The sequence below is a fragment of the Ruditapes philippinarum genome, unplaced genomic scaffold, assembly GCF_026571515.1.
Source record: "Ruditapes philippinarum isolate M1 unplaced genomic scaffold, ASM2657151v2 ctg1899_1_1_1_1, whole genome shotgun sequence".
In the NCBI taxonomy this organism is placed as follows: domain Eukaryota; kingdom Metazoa; phylum Mollusca; class Bivalvia; order Venerida; family Veneridae; genus Ruditapes; species Ruditapes philippinarum.
The window spans coordinates 59069-85332 of record NW_026857526.1 but is presented as its reverse complement, the minus strand read 5'-3'; the positions used below and the strand labels follow the sequence as shown (position 1 = coordinate 85332).

Here is a 26264-nt window from a genome sequence, read left to right as displayed (position 1 = left end):
AAAAGTTTTTTATTAAATTAACAATTTTTGGTTTTTTATAAAATTTTTGGACCTTGCTACGGGAAAAAACAATTAAAAAAAAAAATTTTTTAATTTTCCTACTTTTCCCTTTCTTCCCCTTTTTTAAAAGTATTCTTTTATATGATTTTGTTTTTCCAATTAAATTTAAATTGTAAAGGGTTTTTTTTAAATTTAAATTTTCCCAATTTTCCTTAGTAATTTCTCAAAACTTTTTTTTTTTGAAATTTAAAGGAATATTTTTTTGGAATGATGATTTGTTTGCAGCTCCCTTTTTCTTTGAATTTAATTGAAAAATAAATAAATTGTTATTTTTAATAAAGTGGTTTTTTTTTTGTTTGTGATCCAATAAAATAAAGGGGGGAAAATTTAAAAATTTCTAGGGTTTTTTTAAAGTAATACAAAAATAATATTAATACACTTTTCAAAAATGGGAACAAACCTTATTGTTTTACAATTAATTGTTTGGTTTTTCTGGGTTTTTTTTAAAATTTTTTGTAAAATACCTTAAAAAAAAGCCCCATAGGTAATTTTTTGAAAACCAAAAAGGGTTTAAGATTTTTTTTTCTTTTTTGATTTATTTTTTAAAAAGAATTATATCAACATATTTTATTAGAGTAAATAAGGAAAAAAAAAAGATTTTTTTAAATGTTTTAGTAAAGTGTAAAGTAAAAAATTTTTTTGCTTTTGTTTTATATATTTTTACAAAAAAAATTTAAAAAAATTTTTAAAGACTTTTTACCTGGGAGGTTTTGAACATTGATTATTTTTTAGTAATAAAAAGGCACAGATGTTTTAAATGGGGAAAAGCATTTTTGACCCTTGAATGCCCAGTGTCCGTTTAACATTGCTCAATTTTAAATCTTCCTAAAACTGATTAACCCAAATTTAGTAATAAAATTTTACGGGAATAAATTTAAAGGCGGCCCCTTTTAAAAAAGTTAATCAAATATGAGGGCCAGTCGAGCAAAAAAAGGGAAAAATTTTAAAGAAACAGTTGCTTTTAAAATTAATTTGGAAAAGTTTTTGTTTGAAACTGTCCCTGGTGACATTTTTTTTGGTAGCCCTTTACAAAATTTCCCCAGGGGGTTTTTTGTTGCTGAAGGGGGGAATTTTCTTATTTTTTTTCTTTTTGGGCCTGAAAAAGGGGGTTTTTTCTGATTTTTTTTAATGGGGGTTTAACATGTAGACCATACCTTTTTAGGGCTAAAAAAAGGGCCCAGTCATGGCATTTGCTATAAATCTTTCTTAAAAAGGAAACTATTTTTTGAAAAAAAGTCCCTATATAAAATTTTATTTTTACAGCAATTTTTAGTTTTATCCATTTGTAAACCCAAAAGAGGTGACAAAAACACATCAAATTTCAGTTAGGGACCCCCAGCTTTACTTTTTCCCCTTTTAAAGTCCCTTGCAAACCCCTCCCCAGTATTCATTTGAGATGGGTAAAGGGACAAAGATAGAGTATGATTTTGCTGCCTTAGAGAGACAATTGATGGACAGATTCTTGTTTTCGAAGTCAAGAATTGAAGTTGGAAGAGTGTTGATGGTAAAAATATATATATAATTAGTAAATGATTGTTAATGTTTATTAGAAGCCTAAGTTGAAATACTGTATAAAAAAAACTGTTTGCATTTTTTAGTTATAATTTAGAATGATGAATGGCATGCATATTAAGGTATTGTAGGCTTACAGTTTCCTCAGAACTTACAAATGTATTTTTGTTAGGAATACAATTTTATCACACATTTCTGTATTTTATCACACATTTTGTATTTTAGATTGATCAAATGATATACAGAACAGAGTTTACTAATGCTGAAGTTTTCAGAAAACTTGCTGAGAAAATAACTCAGGTTAGTATAGATTTTTGTGAAATTCCCATAGCAAAATAATTAAAACTTTGTACACTGGTACAATTATAAGGGTGAGACCAGAATGTGAGGTAACTGTCCTAGATATTAGAAAGCTGTAAAAAAGAAAAACAAGCAGGAAATTGCCTGGATGGGTAATTGTCATGGGTTTTTTCTGTAGACAGACTGGTTTAATGTGTTTGTCATTGTACATAGTAAAACATCTTATACATTATATTGTCACCTTGGTGCAGTAACAGGCAAACTTCATAAATAATTCTATAGGAGTTAACCCATTTCTGCACTGAGGTGACAATATATTGCTATTTTTTAAGAATTATTTAGTTTTGGATATTGAGATATAAACATTGAATATCAGTAAGCATCAAGTTTAATGTATAATTATGTTTACAGGAAAGAATTGGAGCCGCAGTTAAGACTCAAATATGTGCTGAGATAAAGACGCTACCAGATATTTGTACATCACTGGACAATCTAGACATTACAATAAGTTTTCTCAAGTCTACAGGTGGTCAACCGGAGAAAACTTTACATGAATTCATGGGCAATACACTTCAAATGAAAACCACAATACTTAGCCAAAAGGTGAATATATAGTTATCTATAATATTTCGCCCATTTAAAGACAGTGCTGTCGTTTTTAAAAAAATTCTTGTCAGTTCAGTATAGATATTCAAAATATTTTTTTACCAAATATGTTTGCTTTTAGAGTATTTTATATAATCATTTCAGGCCCAGCAGGCATGTGAATTAAGACATGCACAATGGCTATGGTTACTTCTGTCATTACAGAAATCAAAGAAAATGGTGGACAATGATCAAAATGCAGAGGTATAGCAAACTTCGTTAACATAGCTAAATGTCTGTTAAATATTAATTAATTGATATTATTAGAGATAGATAGGTATATAATATAAATTTCTAAAGCACTGTAGTGATATTTTATTTTCCTAAGATATAACTGTATTTCTTTTATTTGCCAGTCAACATTTGAAAGTGTCTTAAAAGAGTTCCACGAGGAATTGCCAGAAGAGGTAATGACAGAATACATGGGTTATATGAAGAAGTTGTCAATAGATAAACTGAGTCAGCTGGTAGAAATACTTCATGAGTATATTCTGTTAGTTGTGGCTGTCAGACAAAACCTGGAGGACGAGGATTTTATTGATACAACCAATCATAGGTATGATTTTTATCAGGGTCTAAATTTAAGTTAGGAATAAGCATGTCATCACCTTAGTGCAATTACTCAGTAAACTTACTAACTACTATTAATTTTAGAAGGACCTATTCCGTTATTGCACTAAGGTAACTACATGTATGTATGTTTGTATACTTTTATTGAAGGTAGTGTCAAAATGTTTTGGTGATAACTATTCATTCTATATTTGATTTCATGAACAGTAATCTTATATTACCCTATCTAGTTTAAAACACTTATTGCTTTCTTTAGACTATTTTTTTCTATTATACTCAAAACATTTCATAATAAATACCTTTATTATTTTGCTTTGTAAGAATAATACTCTTGGATTGTGTTGATTTAAGATAAGATGTAGATACATACTGTGTATGATTTTTTGCAGACTTGGAGAATGGCTGTCTGTTTATATAGGAGGAATGGACAATCCTGTATTAGAGTCAGCTGTATTGAGAGAATTTCCTAGGGAGATCCTGTATAAACATAGCGTTCATACCTGGATATGTAGCTACAACATCTTAATGGAGAAACAAAATGGCCACGCCTGAAGATGTGGATTACTCCTGTCTTTGACACTATATACATGTACATCAAACCATGGGGCCAAATTATACATTCTTTCATTATGTAATAAATTATGGGGCCAAATTATATATTATTACATAATGTTACAAACTATGGGGTCAAATTATCTATTCTCACATAATTTGATAAACTATGGGGCCAAATTATATTCTTGCATAATGTGATAATTGATAATAGATTTATTTATAGGCAAATTTCTGACTTGTACCAATGTGGTCAAAATCTGATTGACATTTCTTTTACCATCTAATTTTAACACAATCTGGGAAAATTCTTACATGATGTTCACAAATCTATACATTATCCTACTTATAATGATATGCCTTTAAATGAATTATAAAAATAATGATATACATGTAGTTCATTTCTTAGTACATTTTACAAATTAATAAGTTAACACCAGATAGCATTAGGTATGGCATTAGATCATGACAAGATTCAATCAATATACAGTGACTTTTATTTGGCACAAGTATGATCAAATTACAAGGCTGAAACGGTTAACACTACTGAAGTATCTTCTTATTTGGATTGCAATATGAATATACTTTTTGTTATCTTCAAAATTACTATGATGAATAAACTTATATTTACCTATGTTTTATAAGCAATTAAAACATTGCTAGTTGTTTGGATGGAATAAAACAAATATGTGCTTGTCAGTATATTTGTTCAATGGATAAATGATGAAATGGAAATTAAAATGTATCATTTCTGAAATTCCTTTCAGATAATTATATTATGTAATATATATACTTAATACAGTTATTTAACAATTAATGTATTTTTTTTTAATTTTATAAATTATGCTTTATGAATATGTTTATACAATGAGTGCCATAAACTGTAGTGAAAAGTCATTTTTGAAAGTAGTTTTTCTGTCAACCTTATCCAGTATCTATTCTTTTCTCTTTTGTCTTATGAAAGTGACTGTTAATTTTTATTAATAAAAAAGAAAAGATAACATTAAATTTAGTATTTTTGGCATATGCAAAAATGCAAATTTAATGTTAGAAATGCAATTTCATATTTTATTTTATTTTTTAAATGCTAGTGATAGTAACAGTTTTAATCTGTAGTGTGATAATGGTTAAGGGTTTGTTTTATTTTTGAAATGACAACAGTTTATTTTCTCTATATTATTCTTTTTCTTTTTAATTTATTTGTTATTTTCGCCATGTGTGTTTTTTTTTATAAAAATTCTTTCTTTTCATTCTTAATATGATGTAAGTAAACCATTTAATATAAATTGGTTTATTATAAAAACGTTTCTGTATATCATTTCCTACTAATTAGGAATACATGCAATATTACACTAGAACTTTGAAAGGGGAAACAGACAAAAGCCCTCTCGGACTAAAGCCAATCCTGTCAAAAAATGACAAGGCGGACAAAAGTCCTCCCATGAAAATGACAAGGCAGACAAAAGCCCTCCTGTGAAATTATCTAGGCGGGCAAAAGTCCTTTTGTCCTACACTCCTTTGAAAGATGGCATTTGTCATATATATTGTAGTTTTTTTCTAAAATCTACAAAATAATGTAATGTATGTATAAAAAGGGTATCTGCTAAAGACTGGACATGTAAATAAGAAAAAAGGTCACAATAATTTTTTTAAGAGACATTAGATGACATTACTGACGGTGACTTGGTGTATATGACTTGACAAGGAAATGTAAAATTCTGACATGTAGTCATTGAATGATATTCATCAAATGCAACAAACTGAACATCAGGTGACAGTCACGGTTTAATATAAACTGAAGCAATTGATAAAAAAGATTCATAGTGTAAAAAAGCGTAATACTACATTTTTGGTTTTGTAAGTGACATTTCACTTTGTTATACATTGTACTAACATAGATGTATGTTACAGAATTTCTCAATAAGAATTTTTTGTGATAAAACAGCAAACTTATAAAACCTTTAAACATTGAATATCAAGAAGTTACAAGCTGCTGATTGGTCGAAAAAGTGGTGAAGCCATGGCCAGTCCGGCCTAACTGCCGCGGACAGTCTTGCAGTTATTACATATTCTAAAAAGACATTCATGAAATTGCCTGGTAAACACACATACAAGAATGAAAAACTTTGATATTTCAAGATTTGAAATGACTGTTAAAACAGTGACTTCAATAGATACTGTAAGTTATGAATTATGTAAAACATTTTTATTATTAATAGGATTGTTTAACACATATATATGACTACCACCATGTATGATTAACCCGCCTCCGTAGTCGAGGGGTTAGAGTAGATGACTTCTAATCCAGTTACCTCTCTGGCGTGAGTTCGATCCCCAGCAGATGCTTTGGTAGTTTAGCGCGAAGGAAGGTAGTTTAGTCTAGGAACGATGGTTAGGAAACTACCCGCCTATATGACTGACATACTGTTGGGAAAAGGCGTAAAATCAAACAAACATCATATTATGCTATCTACCAGACCAGGGATCAGTGGTTATTTATTGAATACTGTACATTATTAAGATTATTATAGGATAAAGAACATGGTGGATATGACCAGTATTGTTATAAATGAGCAATCATTCTATTGTTAAGTTTATGTTGTTTTCATATTGTAAACAGTTTATGCCATTATGATTATTTGTGGTGCAAGATGTGTTATATAAAACATTTTCAAGTAAATTTGCTGTCTTTCTTTATTTATATGACCGTTTTTATCATGGAGCTAAATATAAGATATCTGTGTTTTTATCTTGAATAATGAAAGAATGGGAACAGCACATGTATATCTACAACCGTTGCTTCCAACGTTAGGTAAATTTTGTGGACACGAAAATTAATTTTTGGCTCATCTGACGCTTTGTTGTGTGCTAAGTGCTGGCTTTTTGACATTAGTTCTCCATCGTCCGGAATGTTACATTATCTTATCCAAAATACACATACAATTCCTATGCAACCCTTTAAAAAGTTGTGTGTGTATAAATTCTGTTAAAAACTGAGATGGGGTTGGGGGCGACATTTCTACATGTAGTTCATTGACAGGTCAATTACAAGGAAAATAAATGGTAGCCCTCTACATAATTTATTGAAGAAGTTCCTGTCGGATGCAATAGGTAACCGGAGCTAATAATACACTTTCAATGTAAGCTCTTTTTTTTCTGAGTAATTACATCGGCTAGCTAGAACTTACTTTCTTTGACTTGCGCATAGCCTTATTGTCCGCTATAAAGATTATCATGCCCCTAGGAATTAATATTATAGGGAATTTTCTTGTTGTCCCTGTGTAGAACTATAAACATGACAATTATATGCTGCTTAGGGGGATAACTAGACTGTTAATGTTCACATGTCACAGATCAATAAATGTATTGAAATACTGGCAAGACAAATAAAGTTTAATATTTTTAAAGATAAATCTGCCTTGAGCTTCTGTTTTAACCAGTTTAGTGTTGCCTTAGCTCATTTTGTAAAAAAAAAAATTGAAAATATAAGTAAAAACCCTACATGTATTTATAATGTTCACATAGGAAATTCCAAATATGAATAAACGCAGGTAATGGGAAACACAAAAGAAGGGTTCTATTTTTGGTGGCAAAGTTAAGTTGTCTGGATTACAGGTAATGGGTTCCCAAAATGAAACAAACACATTCTGCTGTGATAGATGGTATTCATTTTATATTTATGAGTATTAAGCTTATTGTATATACATTTTTGTAATTATTTTATATTGTTCTGCAAATATTTACATATGTTTGATATTAGCATGTCCGCTAATCAGCCAAATAAAATTAATTAAAATGAAAGTGAAAGTATAAGTTTTCTTATTTTCAGAAAATATATTAAGGTTAAAATAAAGTTTCCTTTTAAAAGGAAAGGCTTGCACAGTTTTGCCTTCATAAAGTGTTTATTTAGTTGTTTTTTTTTTTTTTGTAAAAACGAATATTTTTTGTCAAAACAATTTGAAATCTATTCTCTTTTGTATAAAACTTATAAAGAAAATAATCAATAATAAAAATACTAACTATTCTATCATACTGAAAAGGAAACAAGTGTGCACATTTCATTTCCAGAGAAATCATTCGTTTTGGCAGTTGCTAATTTCATTTATATAGCATCTTTATGGACAAGTAAATGCACTAAAATACTTCGTTACGTGGTACCAATTGATAAGCATGTATCAACTATGTTACACAACCACAGATACGGTAAGGTTAATGATATGCATGGGCTATTTTTAGATTACCTCACTGCGTTCATTAGATCTTAATATAACTCGATAATGCACTAATATTCTCTGTGATTTGGTAAGCAAGACCACCCTTTGGAGACGTAACCATCCTCTATTGTATAAGGTATATATGTTAATTAATATACAAAACTAATACAGACAAAAACAATTATAAAAGTAACTTTTGCGTCTTGAAAAAGAATTGAAACGTAACAATTTCGTTTATAATTTATTACGGTTTAAACCGATAAATCAAGTAAAAATAGAAATCCTATTTATATAAACAAACTGGGATTACCGAAGTAACTAAAATAGCTTAGATTTCCGTAATATTACTTCGTCTGATTCCGCAGTATGACGGAATCGCCCGAATTGTCACGATTGCAATCGGAACTACATCGGCTATAATCATTAAACCGAAGAGTGACGGAAAGGGCCAAAAAGTTGCGATTGGCACGATTGCAGCTGGTTTCTCGTTCAATCATGCACTAACAAATGTAAGCAGGAAACCACCTAACCGGAACAAGTTTTCCAAAACAAATGGGCTTGCAGCCGTGGCTGCAAGCCAATAAGGACAACCAAAGCGGAAAGTTATAAATAGACACGTTGGAATAAATGTAAATAGACAACTCATTATAATCAAACAAACAGATGTTCGTCCTCAAAGTAAGTTACGAACGTGCATTCTTTACATATAAATTTTTTAATTTTGCATGGATGTATTGTTTCTTAAAACAGTTTATTGACGTTTCAATATTATCATTCAATAAAACTTGCCTGAATATTATATTAGACGAACCAAATTACTGTAGACGAATGGATAAAAGGATAGCTGACGCAGACATATTTTCGGATATTTTACCAGTTAGATGGATTTGGAATTAGTACTATTTGATAGTGACGTAAGTTTTATTGTTTCGATTCAATGTATATTTGAATCAATATACGGGGTTTTCTGAGAAAACGAAACTAGAATAGTGATAATGATAACAGTAATAATTAAATGAGAAATTTACACACAAAAAAATCAATTAAGTTAATTAAAACGTCATGCACAAACAGGAGGTGTATTATAGAATACATTGTTATTTGTTCAATCTCTAAATTACAAGTTCAAGGACAAATGCCATCTTGTCAAAGCATGCTTATTACTACATATTTAGTTTTATATGGTAAGTCAAGTACAGTTGATCGTACATAGTCATTAACTGAAGCTAAGTACTATTGAAGGACTTAACATAATGATAAATGCATTGAAATCTATCGTGTTATGTATCATTGTGACAAAAATGTTGGTAATTCTGCAGATAGTTTTGCTTTAGTTGAATACGATAATTAAGGTAATGATTCGTGAAAGCTATTGTAAATAAAGTTCGAAATACTATACAGCAGTTTGCATCTATGTCTAGTTTTTAATTTTCTTTAATAAAATATTGGAGGTCGCCTGTATGGAATTTCCAAACGTAAATAATTACAGATAATGGGTTCCCATCGTGCGCCATTACATTATGTATAGGTTAGTGTTTAATAAAATAATTGTTCAAGCCTGCCACAGGCAGGCGACCAATTATTTTTGTTAATGCGTATTATTAAACATTAACCTATTTAATTATCAACATTATTTTTTTCAACCAAAAACAAGGCATTTCTCATCACCGATAACTCCGCCTTTTCGCTCTACAAGATGTCTACACCTTGTCAAGTTTCTTACATGTCACATTAAGATTAGCTAAATTAATGGCCCTTTCAACATATAATCAGGCACATTTTTTTAATGAAATGTCACAGATTTTATACCTTTATCTACAGTAAAGACTATGGTGTTTCTATAAAATATGTGGAAAAAACAGCGAGGAAAACTATGCAATTAGGTAAAAACAATGGTGTTAATGAAATGTGTACATCCTTTAAAATAAATGGAAAATGTAATGATCCACATTATTTTTTTTGTCCAATCACATTGTATTATTTTTCAAATTTCTGCTAAGTCTAACTTTGGTTAATGTGTACTAACTAAATCAGTCGTCTAACCAGTCTTACAAATTACAATAATGCATTATATTAGGGAGGAGTTAGAGGTATGGTTTGCACTCTGAATTGTAAAATATCTAGTTAGCAAAACAATGCCAGCGTAAAAAAATAGGCGAGGTCAGGTGTTTCTAAATGTGTGGATACAATCATTTAATTTATTACATAGATAATACATCTGGGGCATGCAGAGACAAATGATTACATAGTAACTTTTTTATATCCGTTTAACTCTAAGACAAATGTCTGTTATAAATTGCTGACTGTTTTAAACTTTGTAATTTGTAGAAAAAGTAACCAAAACATTATTTTCTTTCACTTGATAGGAATGAACTGCATTTAAAATCCTTGATATTAAGAATATAATTGAAAATGGACCCCCTCCATCTGTAAACCTAAATCGACACACAGAAAGATAAAAAAGTGAACTGTTTTTCAAATAAGCAAATCAATAGGGATTTTAAATGCTAATGAATAACTTGAAGCTAATAACGAATTTGTATCAATTAATAGTCTCTAATGTATTTTCCTCACATTTTCCATTTATTTTAAAAGGATGTACACATTCTATTAACTCCATTGTTTTTACCTAATTGCATCGTTTTCCTCGCAGATATTTTATAAAAACATGATTGTCTTACTGTAGATAAAGGTATAAATTCTGTGACATTTCAGTAAAAAATGTGCCTGATTATATGTTAAAAATACGTATTATTAAACACTAACCTATTCTTAGAGATTATTAACTGATACAAATTTGTTATGAGCTTCAAGTTATTCACTAACATTTTAAATCCCTATTGATTTGCTCATTTGAAAAAAGTTCTTTTTTTCTGTGTGTCGATTTAGGTTTACAGATGGAGGGGGTCCATTTTCAATGAGTTCTCCAGCCAAACAATGTAATCATTGTATTCTTAATATCAAGGATTGTTAATGCAGTGAAAGAAAATAATGTTTTGGTTACTTTTCCGTTTAAAACAGTCAGCAAGTTATAACAGACATGTTTCTTAGAGTTAAAAGGATATAAAAAGTTACTATGTAATCATTTGTCTCTGCGAGCCCCACATGTTTTATCTATATAATTAATTAATTGATTGTATCCTCACATTTAGAAACGCCTGACCTCGCCTAATTTCTTTTTACGTTGGCATTGTTTTGCTAACCTAGATATTTTGCAAACCACACCTCTAACTCCTCCCTAATATAATGCATTATTGAAATTTGTTTGACTGGTTAGACGACAGATTAAGTAAATATTTAGTTAGTACACATTAACCAAAGTTAGACTTAGCAGAAATTTGAAAAATACTACAATGTGATTGGACAAAAAATAATGTTGATCATAAATACAGTTTATTTATTATCATTTTACCAACATCGACAGTTTTCTGAATCCCCTTGTACGTCATATGCTAACCTTCCATTACTGAAAAAAACGATGATAATTTCTCTCTTTTTTTTCTTAATATTTGTATCATTTTCAGTTTGCAAAGTCTGACATGTAATATTGCTTTTAGAGAATAATTGAATATAGAACCTTAAATTGTTCGCATTAAAAAGAATCACATTAAATTAAACATCATATAACACTGTAAATATTTTCATCATTCCAAAATGTGAATGAAAATTGACAGAAACTTTTGTTATAGATCACTTTTTGTATTATTTACAGCAACAGTATAAGATTATGGGAAAGCATTCTGAAGTGCAACTAATTTGCTAATCTCTCAGACATGAGCAGATCTTTTCTTTTCGCCTCTTTAGCCCAAACGTAATGTAATTATTTTTAAATACCCTTAACTGACTTATATATATGGGACTAAAAAACTTTTTCCTTTTGTTTATTTAGAGTAAATAATCAAATGAATTTTTATCATAAATTTCCTAAAGACTAGTTTACGTTTATTCCTTGCTGATTGGCTTTTGATAGGACAGTACGTTACTGTGATGTAATTTAAAGATATTTAAGAACTAGAAATCTGAATGCACATTCACATTGGAAATACCAAATATAAAGAAATACAGGTAAGGTGAGGTCAAAATTAAGTACGCTGTTTTAGTTCATGATTTTATGAATTTTGGTTCAAATTTGCAAAAAAATATTTAAAATGATTGAATTTCCAAACAAATATAGTTACAGAGAATGGAAACCCAACATGAATAAAAGAAGTTCTGAGATAATAGTATATTCTTTCTATATATACCGTATATGATAATATTTAATATTGTTCTGCAGTTATTTGCATATGCTTTAATTATCAGCATGTTGTTCATTAAGTTACTGTTAAGTTTTAAGTTTACTTTTTCTTTAGAAAATAGCATAACTTTATGCCATAAGGTTGAGGTTGGTGAAATCTTAGCGGAAAGTACTAAAGTATTAAATATGAGTCGTAGATATTCTGTAATGTATCTTTTTGTTTTAATCAGAAATAATATAAAGTTTACACTATATAGATGTATATAAAACTCTTCTTCAAATGCCTCTTTTTAGCTCACCTGTCACAAAGTGACAGGGTGAGCTTTTGTGATCGCTTTTCGTCCGTCCGTCCGTCGTCCGTCCGTAAACTTTTACTTTAAATGACATCTCCTTATAAACCACTAAGCCAATTTCATCCAAACTTCACAGAAATGTTCCTTTGGTGGTCACCTTTAAAAATTGTTCAAAGAATTTAATTCCATGCAGAACTCTGGTTGCCATGGCAACCGAAAGAAAAAACTTTAAATATCTTCTTTTAAGAAACCCAAAGAGCTAGAGCTTAGATATTTGGCATGAAACATCTTCTAGTGAGTGTCTACAAAGTTTGTTCAAATAAAAGCCCTGGGGTCAAAATTGGCCCCGCCCCAGGGGGTCATTGATTTTTCCTATATGCATATAGTAAAAACTAAAAAAAATCTTCTTTTAAAGAACCAAAAGAGCTAGAGCTAAGATATTTAGCTTGAAACATGTTCTAATGAGTGTCTACCAAGTTTGTTGAAATAAAAGCCCTGGGGTCAAAATTGGCCCCGCCCCAGGGGATCATTGATTTTCCTTATATGCATATAGTAAAAACTTAAAAAATCTTCTTTTAAAGAACTCAAGAGCTAGAGCTAAGATATTTAGCATGAAAAATGTTCTAATGGGTGTTTACCAAGTTTGTTCAAATAAAACCCCTGGGGTCAAAATTGGCCCCACCCCGTGGGTCATTGATTTTCCTTATAATTTATGTGTATAGCAACAACTAGAAAAAAACCTAAATAGCTAGAGTTTAGATATTAAGCATGAAACATCTTCTAGTGAGTGTCTACAAAGTTTGTTCAGATAAAAGCCCTGGGGTCAAAATTGGCCCTGCCCCGGGGTCATTGATTTTCCTTTTATGTGTATAGCAAAAACTTAAAAATCTTCTTTGAAAAAACCCAAATTGCTAGAGTTTAGATATTAAACATGAAACATGTTCTAGTAAGTGTCTACAAAGTTTGTTCAAATAAAAACCCCGGGGTCAAAACTTGCCTCGCCCCAGGGGTGTCATTGTTTTTAACTATATGTATATAGTAAAAACCTAAAAAATCTTCTTTGAAAAAACCTTAATAGCTAGAGTTTAGATATTAAGCATGAAACATCTTCTAGTGAGTGTCTACAAAGTTTGTTCAGATAAAAGCCCTGGGGTCAAAATTGGCCCTGCCCCGGGGGTCATTGATTTTCCTTATATGTGTATAGCAAAAACTTAAAAATCTTCTTTGAAAAAACCCAAATAGCTAGAGTTTAGATATTAAGCATGAAACATGTTCTAGTAAGTGTCTACAAAGTTTGTTCAAATAAAAGCCACGGGGTCAAAACTGGCCCCGCCCCAGGGGTGTCATTGTTTTTAACTATATGTGTATAGTAAAAACTTAAAAAATCTTCTTTTAAAAACCCAAATGAGCTAGAGCTTAGATGTTTAGCATGAAACATCTTCTTATGGGTGTCTACCAAGTTTGTTCAAATAAAATCCCTTGGGTTAAAATTGGCCCTGCCGGGGGGGGGGGGGCGCAAAATCATTGTTTTTCATTTTAAGTGTGTAGTAAAAACTTAACATCACGAAACGTCTTTTTATGGGTGTCTTCCAAGTTTGTTCAAATAAAAGCCCTGGGGTTTAAACTGGCCCCGCTCCGGGGGCCTATAAACAGGTGAGCGACCTCAGGGCCATCATGGCCCTCTTGTTTAATTTAAATACGATAATGCGAGGAGACGATGAAACAAATAAAGACCCAGTTTATTCAAAACATAAATAATTAGAGGTAATTGGCTGTGAAAATAAAAGACCTCTTCAAATTCGTAGAATTGTTTCACTTCTCTGTTTAGGCTCATATATAAAAAGAACAAGACGGAATTTTCACAAGTAATGGGTTCCCATGATAAAGCAAATAAGTTGTGTCGTAATACTAGTAATTGACATCTAATTTATAATTACGACAATGTTGATATATGTTATGCACAAATGATTTAACATATCATTTATATAAGCATGTCGTTTATATAAAAAAAACGCAAACATTCTAAAATTATCAGTTAAAATAGTTTTATTTCCGAAAAAATATCCTATGGTACGTATGAGGAAAATCTAAATGGTAAGTTTTTTAATGTACATGTAGTTTGTTTGTTCTTATCAAAAAACATTCGTTTAATCATATAAATTGAACAGAACAAAACACACTTTATTATCTTAAATCAATTTGGTATTTACATACTAAGAGTACGGAATAAATGCATTGTTTCAATTTGCACGTGTGGCTTGTGCAAACAGTATTACAAAGCCATTTTTGACCTCGCCTTTTTTTCGAAGTCATCCCCGGGATATGCTTTGATAGTTTAGCACGGAGGAAGGTAGTCTAGTACTGGTGTAACTCTCCAGGAACGATGGTTAGGAAACTACCCGCCTATATGACTGAAATACTGTTGGGGAAAAGGCGTAAAATTAAACAAACAAACAAACAAATATATTCTACATTTTCTTTATGTACTCTTTTTCCTTATCTTCACAAAATGGAATGTTGTGATAAATAGTTTTCCAAAAATGGTTGCAATGAGCAATTTATTTCATATTATACCATCTACCAGACAAAAAATTCCAGCAAAGATCAGTTGTTAATTTTTTAATACTGTACATTATTTAGATTATTAAATGACATGGTGGATATGGCTAGTATCGCTTTTAAAGAGCCAATCATTCCATTGTTAAGTTTATGTTGTTTTCATATTTTTAAACAGTTGATGCCATTAAAATTATTTGTGGTGCAAGATGTGTTATATAAAATATTTTCAAGTAAATTTGTTGTTTATATATTTATTATGACCGTTTCTAGCTTGAATAATTAAAGAATGGGAACAACACATGTATATTGACAACCATTGCTTCCATCCTTAGGACACAAAAATTCAATTTTTAGCTCATCTGACGCTTTGTTGTATGCAGGCCTTTAACATAAGTTGTCAGCCGACCGCATGGTGGCTGATTTGTGTCATTCTTGTTTTCGCCCTGCGGCCCCGCCAAGCAAAAAGTCAAGAATTATCAAGTTAAAATGGTTGGGACGCGGAGCGGAATACACTCTTATTATATATCAGGGGGCGTGGGGCAAAGTTTAAAAAAGAAAACCATTTTAACTTGTTTATTTGCGACTTTTCGCTTTCAGGGGTCCCTTGGCCAAAACACGCTAATAAGTAGGGACATGAGGCGATGTTTTATTTATTTAACATCGCCCCCGCTAATTTGCTGTTTTCGCTACGCGCCCCCGCCGTTTTGTTTCTGAAATCTTGCTCCTCGCTATCGCGGGGCAAAATTTTATTTACTAAACTTGGCCCCGCGCCCTTACTAATAAGCATGTTTTCGCTCTGCGCCCCTGCCACTTTAACTTGTTAATTCTTGACTTTTCGCTTGGCGGGGCCGCGGGACGAAAACACTTATTAGCGGGGCTGCAGGGCAAAGTTTTAGTTTTAAACATCGCCCCGCGCCCCCGCTAATAAGCGTGTTTTCGCTCCAAGCCCCCACTGTAGATCCGTTGTTATCTGGTATCTAACCGAATAAATGTAAATAGACAACTCATTTCAATTTTGTTTAATTATCAAAGTTTTTTTGATATATAAAAAAACAGATGTTCGTCCTCAAAGTAAGTTACGTACGTGCATTCTGCATGGATATTGTTTCTTAAAACAGTTTATTGACGTTTCAATATTATCATTCAATTATTATATTAGACGAACCAAATTACTGTAGACGAATGGATAAAAGGAAAGCTGACTCAGCCATATTTTCGGAAATTTTACCAGTTAGATGGATTTGGAATTAGTACTATTTGATAGTGACGTAAGTTTTAAATATTGTTTGATTCTATGTATGATTCGATGTTTATTTGAATCAAGATACGCGGTTTTCTTAGAAAACGAAACTTGAATAGTAATAATGATAATAGTAATAATTAAATGAGAAATTTACACACAAAATCAATTAAGTTAATTAAAACGTCAGGACATGCACAAACAGGAGGTGTATTAAAGAATACATTGTTATTTGTTCAATCTCTAAATTACAAGTTCAAGGACAAATGCCATCTTGTCAAAGCATGCTTATTACTACATATTTAATTTTATATGGTAAGTCAACTACAGTTGATCGTACTTTGTCAATAACTAAAGCTAAGTAATTAGTGTATATACTATTAAAGGTAAATGCATTGAAATCTATCGTGTTGATTACCTGTGTATGAATCATTATGACATACAATGTAGGCAATTCTGCAGATAGTTTTGCTTTAGTTGAATACGATAATTTAGGTGATGATTCGTGAAAGCTATTGTAAATAAAAGTTCGAAATACTATACATTTTGCATCTATGTCTACTTTTTAATTCTTTAATAAAATATTGGAGGTCATCTTAACGGAATTTCCAAACGTAAATAATAACAGATAATGGGTTCCCATTGTGTGCCATTACATTATTACAGTTTAAATCATTTTGCCATTCCTTAATCCCTTTGAACGTCAAATGCTAGCCTTCCATTACTGAAAAAAAAAACCAATGATAATTTCTCATTTTTTCCTTAATATTTGTTTGTATCAATTTCAGTTTACAGAGTCTGACATGTAATATTGCTTTTAGAGAATAATTGAATATAGAACCTTAAATTGTTCGCATTGAAAAAGCAACACATTAAATTAAACATCATAATTATAACACTGTAAATATTTTCATCACTCCTAAATGTGAATGTAAAGTGACAGAAACTTTTTATTTACATATCACTTTTTGTATTATTTACATTAAGCGGAGGCATTCTGAAGTGCAACTAATTTGCTAATCTCTCAGACATTAGCAGATCCTTTTTTTTCGCCTGAAACAATTTAATTCTTTAGCCCAAACGTAATGTAATTAATTTTTTAAATACCCTTAACTGACTTATATATATGGGATTAAAAAACTTTTTTTCTTTTGTTTATATCGAGTAAATAATCATATGAAATTTTATCATAAATTAGCTAAAGAATAGTCTACGTTTATTCCTTGCGCAATGATTTTTTGAAAGGACAGTAAGTTACTGTGATAAAATACGTTATTGTAACTAAAGACCAGTTTTAAGAAAAAGTCTAAATGCATATATTTATTCACATTGAAAATCCCAAATATAAATAAATACAGGTAAGGTAAGGTCAAAATTAAGTACGCTGTTTTATTTAATGATTTTATGAATTTTTGTTCAATTTCACGAAAAATATTTAAATTGGTTGATAATATATAATATATATGATAATATTTAATATTGTTCTGCAGTTACATGTATTTGCATATGCTTTAATTATCAACATGTTGTTAAAGTTCATTAAATTACTGTTAAGTTTTAAGTTGACTTTTTTCTTTAGAAAATAGCATACTGTAACCTTATGCCATAAGGTCTAAGCGGAAAGTACTAAAGTATTAAATGAGTGTAAGATTTTTTCTTAGATATTCTGAAATGTATCTTTTTGTTTTAATCAGAAATAATATAACGTTTACACTATATAGATGACATCATGTATATAAAACTCTTCTTCAAATGCCTCTTTTTAAGTTAAATAGGATAATGCGAGGAGACGATGAAACAAATAAAGACCCAGTTTATACTGGATATCCAGATGAATACAATATTCCAAACATGATTAATTACAGGTTACGGGCTGTAAAAATAAAGGACATCTTCCAATTCGTTCTAAATAGTGTTAAATGAACTTCTTTGTTTAGGTTCAATTCTTTGAAAACATAATTATATAAGGTTATCAGGTTAAAAGAACGAGACGGAATTTCCAAACACAAATAGCTACAAGTAATGGGTTCCCAAGGAAAAGCGATAGGTTGTGTAATTGATATCCATTTCTTTCTTTCTTGTTCCTTTTTTTAGGGGGGGGGGGGGCAGCGAAAACACCTTCAAACAACTGCCTTATTATGAAAAGCTGTAATTAAGCTTTAGAAAGCATTAGATGGTAGATCTATTTGTTCATTTTATTTTGGGTTTCATTTTTCTTTGCTGATTTCTATTACAAAACATTTTTTTTTTGAAATTGCGATAAAACAGTTATAGTATATGAAACTCATTAGTTATGGGGGTATAGCACTGGCTTGGGTGACATCTCGGGATGTTTCTGCAAAAAATCGTATCGGCTTAACGGCCTCGACCTATTTTTGCAGAAACATCCCTTGATGTCGCCCCAGCCAGTGTTATGTATGGGTAAGAGTTTGTATAAAGACGACCGTAGGGAATCTTATCAAACTCTTACCCATATAACTGCAAATCTGCCAACTCTTACCCATATAACTGAAAAGTGGTTGAATTGGAACCCAACATAGATAAAAAAAGTTCTGAGATAATAGTATATTCTTTCTATATATACCGTATATGGTAATATTTAATATTGTTCTGCAGTTATTTGCATATGCAATAATTATCAGCATGTTGTTCATCAAGTTACTGTTAAGTTTTAAGCTGATTTTTTTCTTTAGAAAATAGCATAACCTTATGCCATAAGGCTGAGGTTGGTGAAATCTAAGCGAAAAATACTAAAGTATTAAATAAGAGTCGTAGATATTCTGTAATGTATCTTATTGTTTTAATCAGAAATAATTTAAAGTTTAAACTATATAGATGTATATACAACTCTTCTTCAAATGCCTCTTTTTAAGTTAAATACGATAATGCGATGAGATGATGAAACAAATAAAGACCCAGTTAATACTGGATATAAAATCAAAATATGTATGGGTAAGAGTTCGTATTAAGACGACCGTATGGAGTCTTATCGAACTCTTACCCATATAACTGCAAATCGGCTCTTACAACTCAATATCAGATAAAAATATAGAAAGTGTCACCTCTTTAATTAAGCATAACATTATTTTTCCCCAGCAGTCACGTACAAACAAAGATGGGGCCCAATTACTTATTTTTTTCAACAATACCTAGGATTGTTAATGCAATTCATTCCTGTCATATGAAACAAAATAATGTTTTGCTTACTTTTTCTAGAAAATATAAACAGTCAGCAGTTAATAATTGATATTTTTCTTAGAGTTAAAAGGATATCAAAAAGTTACTGTGTACTCATTTGTCTCTGCGAGCTGAGCTCCACGTTTATTATCTATGTAATAAATTTGAATGTATCCTGGCTTTGCTACAGTGTTATCAGCCTTTTTAGAAACACCTGACCAGGCTAATTATAATATGCCAATCACAATTTTCACTGGTTTCTTCATGAAAAAAGCGGCTACACTAATTACTGCCGAGTTAAAGCCGATTTGCAGTTATAAATAAATAACTGCAAATCGGGTTAAAGGGTTTTTTAATTGCAAGATTGTATAGACTGTCTTTGTAGGGATAAATTGAGAAAGTGTATTTTGTATTTTTTGTCTCAACAGACATTGTTTTGAGGATTTTTTCTGTTAAAGCATTAGAAAGATGAAAATGTTGTTGAATGTGAATGTTAATTCAAAACAAAGTCAATCAGAATAGCCTTAATTTCAGAGCTACAGTGAAGTTGATTTCCCCATTCAATAATGGATTCTTCCTTTAATTTCGTAACATCATCAGAAAGGAGACTAGCTGTGTCATTTCCGAAATAAAATGCAATATATTTTCAAATTTGGTTCTTGACATTGACTTGCACATTTTATTGTGTAAGATATTGCACAAAGAAACGAAAGTGAACAAAAAAAATGTTGTATACTTTTCACAAAAAATAGCTGATTAAGATAAAAGTTTAATTTACAGTACGGATATTACTTAAATTCTTCTTTCCGGTTTGCGGGAAAAATATATTTCAACATTGTGTACACCGGTCTTACTGAATCTGCTGAACGAATTATGTCATGATATTTCATTCTGATCATAAACATTCAATTCAAATCATTAAATAATGCATATCAATCAGTCCTGAGTCTTAGAAAACATCTGTATCAGTCTGACCTATAAACTAAAGTAAACCGGAAGTAGGACAAAATGGCGGCCTTGAACAAGGAAATTGAGAAATTTTGTAACATAAACTCGTATTTCAAAACAAAGAAGTGAAAATGAAATACAATTATCGTGTGCTTCGTTGAAACAGGTATTTTATTAGCCTAACTATTTGTGAAGTATTAAGGGATTACATTTAGTATTTATGTAAAAATCACCTCCCTTGATATCATTTCTAAAATTATACATGACGGAATTCGTATTTTCGGCGATCTCCGAGGTCATTTTTCTGAATGACGTAAATCCGATGAGAAATCGGGAAGGGTTTGTGTGCATGCCTCATTAATTAGCGTGTGCACATTGCTTGATAATGCTTGATATATATTTTTGAATAAATTTGTCCATCTCAGACCCGTTTGCACAAAATGGGAAATATACGAATCAAAACAATTACAATACGGAGATTGCCGATGAAAAATTGAGCTAGTTTATACAAGGTCGGATTTGATTGGTCGTCGTTATTTTTACCAGCCAATGAAATCGTTTGTTGCATAGTCATTTGATGTCAAAATGCATGTACAAATACAATGACAACTGGTTTTAATACTAACGATCTGAAAAAGGGTGCAAAAAACAAATGGAGGTGGGAGTGGTTAGCGGAAAAGGAATCTAAAGGTGAAAAATGGGATGCTTGGTTGAAGAAACCAAATGCAATGGGCTTTTGTGAAGTCTGTTCCAAAACGATCAACTAGACAAATCGAACAGAAAAAAGGTGCTTCTTAATCACGATGAGCTGAAGATGAGGACCACTAAAAGAATCTTAGACCAAGTAAGATCATTTCTCTGTGTAGTTTAGCCACTATCTAGAGTTAGCAACGAATAGAGGTTTAGTTGTGCATTGTGTAGTTAATAATAAACAATGCACATTACCCCACCCTCTTTTTCTTCTGTCTTCCCCCAACTTTCATGTGGTCTGGGCAAGGGTTGGGGGTTGAATTAAAAAATCGCCTTGTGCAGGGGAACCTATGCCCAAATTTTTAATAGGTCTGGACTTTTAATTTTTTCACCACCTAAATAATAGATTTTGTTTCCAGTTGAATATTATTTTAAGGATTAGAACACGATTTTCTTAATCTATGTTTTTTTAGTTTGATTAACTCCTTGTTTCCAAACTAAATTGACAATTTATGAGTGTCATATTTTATTTAATATGTTTTCATACATCTTTTATTTGAAAATTGTCTTTTTCAGGTACTGCCAGGCTCATCAAAAGCTGTGGACAAAAAGATTGAAAGTATGGAAGACCGCATTGCCAAACAAAGAGCAATCACAACTGCCTTTCTTAGTGAACATTGTCTGCCATTTTCCATAGCAGGCGATCTCTAACATCTTGCCAAACGTTTAGCTGAAGACAAGCCTGCTCTTGAAAAAACTACTCTTTCTCCAACCAGTGCAATGTACGTAACAACACATGGTGTAGCCAAATCTGTTAAGGATGGAGTGAAGTCAAAAGTGAAAGATAAGTTAATATCTTTGAATATGGATAAGGCAACTAACAAAAAACAATAACAAAGTACTGAATATTATCTTTCAGTACTTTGATGATGAAACTAGTCAAGTAGTAATGGATCATTTAGGATTGAGAATTCAAAATGTTTTCACATCTGAAGAAATTGTCAAGTCAGTTGAGAGTGTGCTGCATCAACAAGTGGAAGAATGGAAAAGGATCTAATTTAAGATATGAAATTGAAAAAAGTAAAAAGAATGAACATAATTTGTTATGTGGAATGTGTATAAATTGCTTAAATAGTATTTATTTAGAATTTGTGTACATTTTAACATATCAGATTACTTGCATCTGAAGATAAATAAAGCACTTGAGTATGTATCTGAGCCTTTTTTTGAGCTTTTAAATTCACTGAATTGCAAAAGCTTCCGAGGGCCTCCAGCCCCCTAGACCCCTAGCCAGGGCGTTGCCCTGGACCCACCGGGGTCCCTAGCGGCCCCCTGGCCCCAAACTGTTTCTTTCAGTATTTTCAGTTTCTGTAACTTTTACCCCTGCATGTACACATGTGTTAATCACCTCAATAAATGTAAGTGAAAATGGAACAATAATTATGGTAATTATCCATGGTGCTTGAAATACTTAATTATCTTTATCATGTTAACTAAGCAAGAAACTTATAACTGCCTAACCTTACTATAGTTATCAATTTAAACTTGAAAAATGACTTCCCAAACAGTAATTTCTGAAAACATGAAAATGATTCGTGTAGAAAAATAACACAAGAAAAAACTGATTTGACTCATGAAAATTTTTGGCCAAACAGTCTGCCACGTGAAATACTGACCTTCCTGAGATCCCTGCTGTTTTTTTTAAATAACATTTTACATGATTTAATTTTATGATTAAACCTGTGTATAGAGCCACTCATGTGAACAGGAAGAAGTTTTTGTAGTAAGGGGTGTTCTAATATGATAAACCACAGATGCTTGGGGGTTAGATCCTGTCCCCAACATGATACCCCTGAGTAAACACTTTTATCAAAAATATTTTAATATTTAAACACTAATGGGATATCTGGTACAACTATAATACTGGTTTTCGAAAAAATTTACATAATCATATGCCAAAAAAATACTGTTTACCATCATGTATTGAGACTTGATTCCGGGCAGGCAGGGAATTGGTTGGGCCATTTTTGGTAACAGTTTTCTCAGCAACTACTCTACAGAACCTCATAATATTTAGTATACAGCATTAACACATTGGCCCATACCATGGGATTCGATTTCAGGTCTGTCACTTATCCACTTCATGTTTACTGACTTAGTTAAATTCATAATAATGGTCAATGGTAGGAATTTTTCGTAACAATTTTCTCAGCAACTACTTATCACAGCCTCTTGATATTTGGTATACAGCATCAACATGTAGTCACATACAATGGGATATATGGGATATGATTTCAGGTATGTGGCTCATCCACTTCCCGTTTGATGACTTAGTTAAATTTTCGGCATTAATTGTAAATGGAAGGAAATTTCCGTAACAGTTTTCTCAGCATCTACATAACACAGCCTCTTGATATTTTCGTAATGTGACTGCATTAATATGTGGTCCCAAGTTCAGGTCTATCGCCTATCCACTTCATGTTTACCGACTTAGTTAAATGTTCGACATTAATGGTCAATGGTTGTACATTTTTGTAACATCACAGCCTCATGAGTCATGTTATTTGGTATACAAATGCAACCCGGCCATTTTTGTCGTTGATCCATTTTTATTGAAGTAGTATCCAAATTTGTACTTTGCCTTGTTAATTATGATGTCATTGTTAAAATTTTCATGATGTCAACACACTACAGGGAGTGTATTTTTAGCAACCTATACTTTAAAGAAAAGAAAAAAGAGGTATTTCTATACACTTGATTGCATTCCTGTTGCTGTTGGCCAAACATTCTTTACATTTGACACGAACTAAATAACATTAAAGTATTTTATAAACATGTTGCTTGTTTTAAATAAGAAAAATCCAGTTAAGATCTATTCTTTAAGGTGAGCGATATAGGGCCATCATGGCCCTCTTGTTTTTTCTTTTTGGTGATTTTCAAAATTATTTTAAAATTTTTTTGCAGTGCTACCGTTAAACAATGGCAGCTGAAAACCTTGTTCTGACAGTAGGCAAGACAAGAAGTTGGAAAATTCTTCGTCTTATAGTCGATGGAGGTACATTAGTCTTAAAATACACATTTGACAAAGGTACATCACACCGGAAAGCATTTCTTACTGAAGAAAAGCCCAACCTGCTTGGGGCCCTGTCTAAAAATGCATTAACAAAAACACAATTCATCTTGTTGTATCCTCCGTCTGGTTCATCATCGTCAGCAGATTATGATATTACACTTTTAGTTGCACTACACCGGACATGTTTGTGCTCAAAGAAGGAGAACGATCCTGTATGGAGATTTGGTAATACACCGCATCAAAACGACCATTCTGTTGAGGCAGACATTGTCCGTTTAAGAGATTCAAGAAATGAGGTAGGGACATACCTTATGCAATAGAATTTACAGACATTTTCATTTTATAGTCACTTTCATATCATGTTAATTAATAATTAAAATAAAAACTAGGTTCACGGTTAAACATTTTTTGTATTTATTTCAATAGACGAGCAGTAATTCCATTAACTCACAAATATTAGCTTAGCTTTACGCGGCTGTTAATTAGAATGACACTGTCACATTGAAGAATCTTGATAACTGTCGTTTATAAACATATATCGTTGGATGTTTTAAAATAATTCTAAATAAATCAACATTAGCATGTATGAATCATTTACAGTTATGCCGTTTTTAGCCACCCTAAATGTTTTCACTTTGATTCATTTTAAGTAGCATTCATTTGTTATAATTAAAGATATTTGAATCAATGATCTTGAAAGAGAACATTTGTAACAATGTAACGGATAGTCCGATACATTTTTATACATATTTGCGTTTTCTTTTAAGTTTTTGCATCAACCCATACCTGAATTAACCGAGAAAGAGTTTGACACAAAATGGCAGGATGTTTGTCAGGTATTATAACTTTTTTAACATAAAGAAATTTTGATAAAAATTATTCAAATAAATATGACAACATTTTTAATGATAATATGGCAGGAAAATTGAAGTAGGAAAGTAGGAAGATATTGCTAGTCTTGAACAAATAAATGTCATAGTATATTATTAAAATGGGAAGAACTTAATGCTGTTCGTTACATACAAGTAAGGTCATTTCTTCAAAACATAGTTTTTTTTAAGTAGGTATTATTTGAGCCACGTCACGACAAAACCAACATAGTGGGATTGCAACAAGCATGGATCCAGACCAGCCTGCGCATCCGGGCAGTCTGATCAGGATCCATGCTGTTTGCTATCAGTTTCTCTACTTGTTATAGGGTCTGTAAGCGAACAGCATAGATCCTGATCAGATTGCGCGGATGCGCAGGCTGGTCTGGATCCATGCTGGTCGCAAACCTACTATGTTGGTTTTGTCGTGACGCGGCTCATTTGAATTTAGGTTTTACTGCGTCTTGGGCAAGGCATGCCTGACTTGAAAGAAACATTAGAGAGATTGAGATTCGAATGCTTTGATAAAGAATACGAGAAACAATTGCTGACAAAATTAGTTGAATGGGATAAACTTGACAAGTCATTTGGAGAAGAAATGATGAAGAAAATAGAGGGTAACAGTCAATGGGGTATGAAGGTTTTTACTTTAAAATATTAAAATTATTTAGAGTCAATTTTATATGCACCTTTTAGTACACGTTTTGCTCTTTCTTTAAAAAATATACTGGCACATATTCCATTGTCATTAAACTATCATTAGTAAGTCTAGGTAAAATATTTGTAGGTTAGAAGACTAGATTAGGAAACAGTAATGTTTCAATTTGTTACACTGTATAGTTTCTAACTTCCTTTCTCATAGAATAAACAATAATAATGGATTTTAAGCTTACTTTTTATGTATGTATTTTCAGCTTTTGCAATAGGTAAGTAAAATCTTAATTATTTTAAATTCCAGAACTATAAATGAAAGATAAACCTAATGAAATTAAAATTGATATATAGCATACTTTAACCTTTTATATGATTTAAACTAAATAATTTTTTTCATTATTTACATACACGATGGCGGGTTTTGGTTTTAAAAAGCACTGAGATAAACATACTAGTAAATAAAGAGAAAAATTTAAAATTCATGATAATTAATAATTAATCAATTAGACATTCCGAAATCTTATGTTTGAAAGAAAAATAGTTGCATGTTGATTTTTTCAGTCGCTCAGATGAATCGTTGATTATTTTAGAAAAACGATTTTAACTTTGAGTATACTATAGTACATCAATAATTTATATTTTTAAGAGCAGTAATGTAAAAACTGTAAAAC

The 26264-nt window shown here is 31.3% G+C and overlaps 2 protein-coding genes across 2 annotated transcripts; both read left to right on the top strand.

The window, feature by feature from the left end:
• Window positions 1–1446: 1446 nt before the first annotated feature.
• LOC132750080 (E3 ubiquitin-protein ligase rnf213-alpha-like) lies at window positions 1447–6319 on the top strand. Its single transcript, XM_060740018.1, has 6 exons — window positions 1447–1564; window positions 1798–1872; window positions 2284–2475; window positions 2623–2721; window positions 2874–3073; window positions 3477–6319. The coding sequence occupies exons 1-6, from the start codon at window positions 1457–1459 to the stop codon at window positions 3637–3639; spliced, it is 837 nt and encodes a 278-aa protein (XP_060596001.1). The 5' UTR covers window positions 1447–1456; the 3' UTR covers window positions 3640–6319.
• A 135-nt stretch (window positions 6320–6454) lies between these two features.
• LOC132750082 (E3 ubiquitin-protein ligase DZIP3-like) lies at window positions 6455–26174 on the top strand. The gene is made up of 7 exons (XM_060740020.1): window positions 6455–7492; window positions 8439–8531; window positions 23962–24366; window positions 24838–24906; window positions 25391–25571; window positions 25854–25865; window positions 26155–26174. Exons 3-7 carry the CDS (start codon window positions 23977–23979, stop codon window positions 26172–26174), a joined length of 672 nt encoding a protein of 223 aa, XP_060596003.1. The 5' UTR covers window positions 6455–7492; window positions 8439–8531; window positions 23962–23976.
• The last annotated feature ends 90 nt before the right edge of the window (window positions 26175–26264 follow it).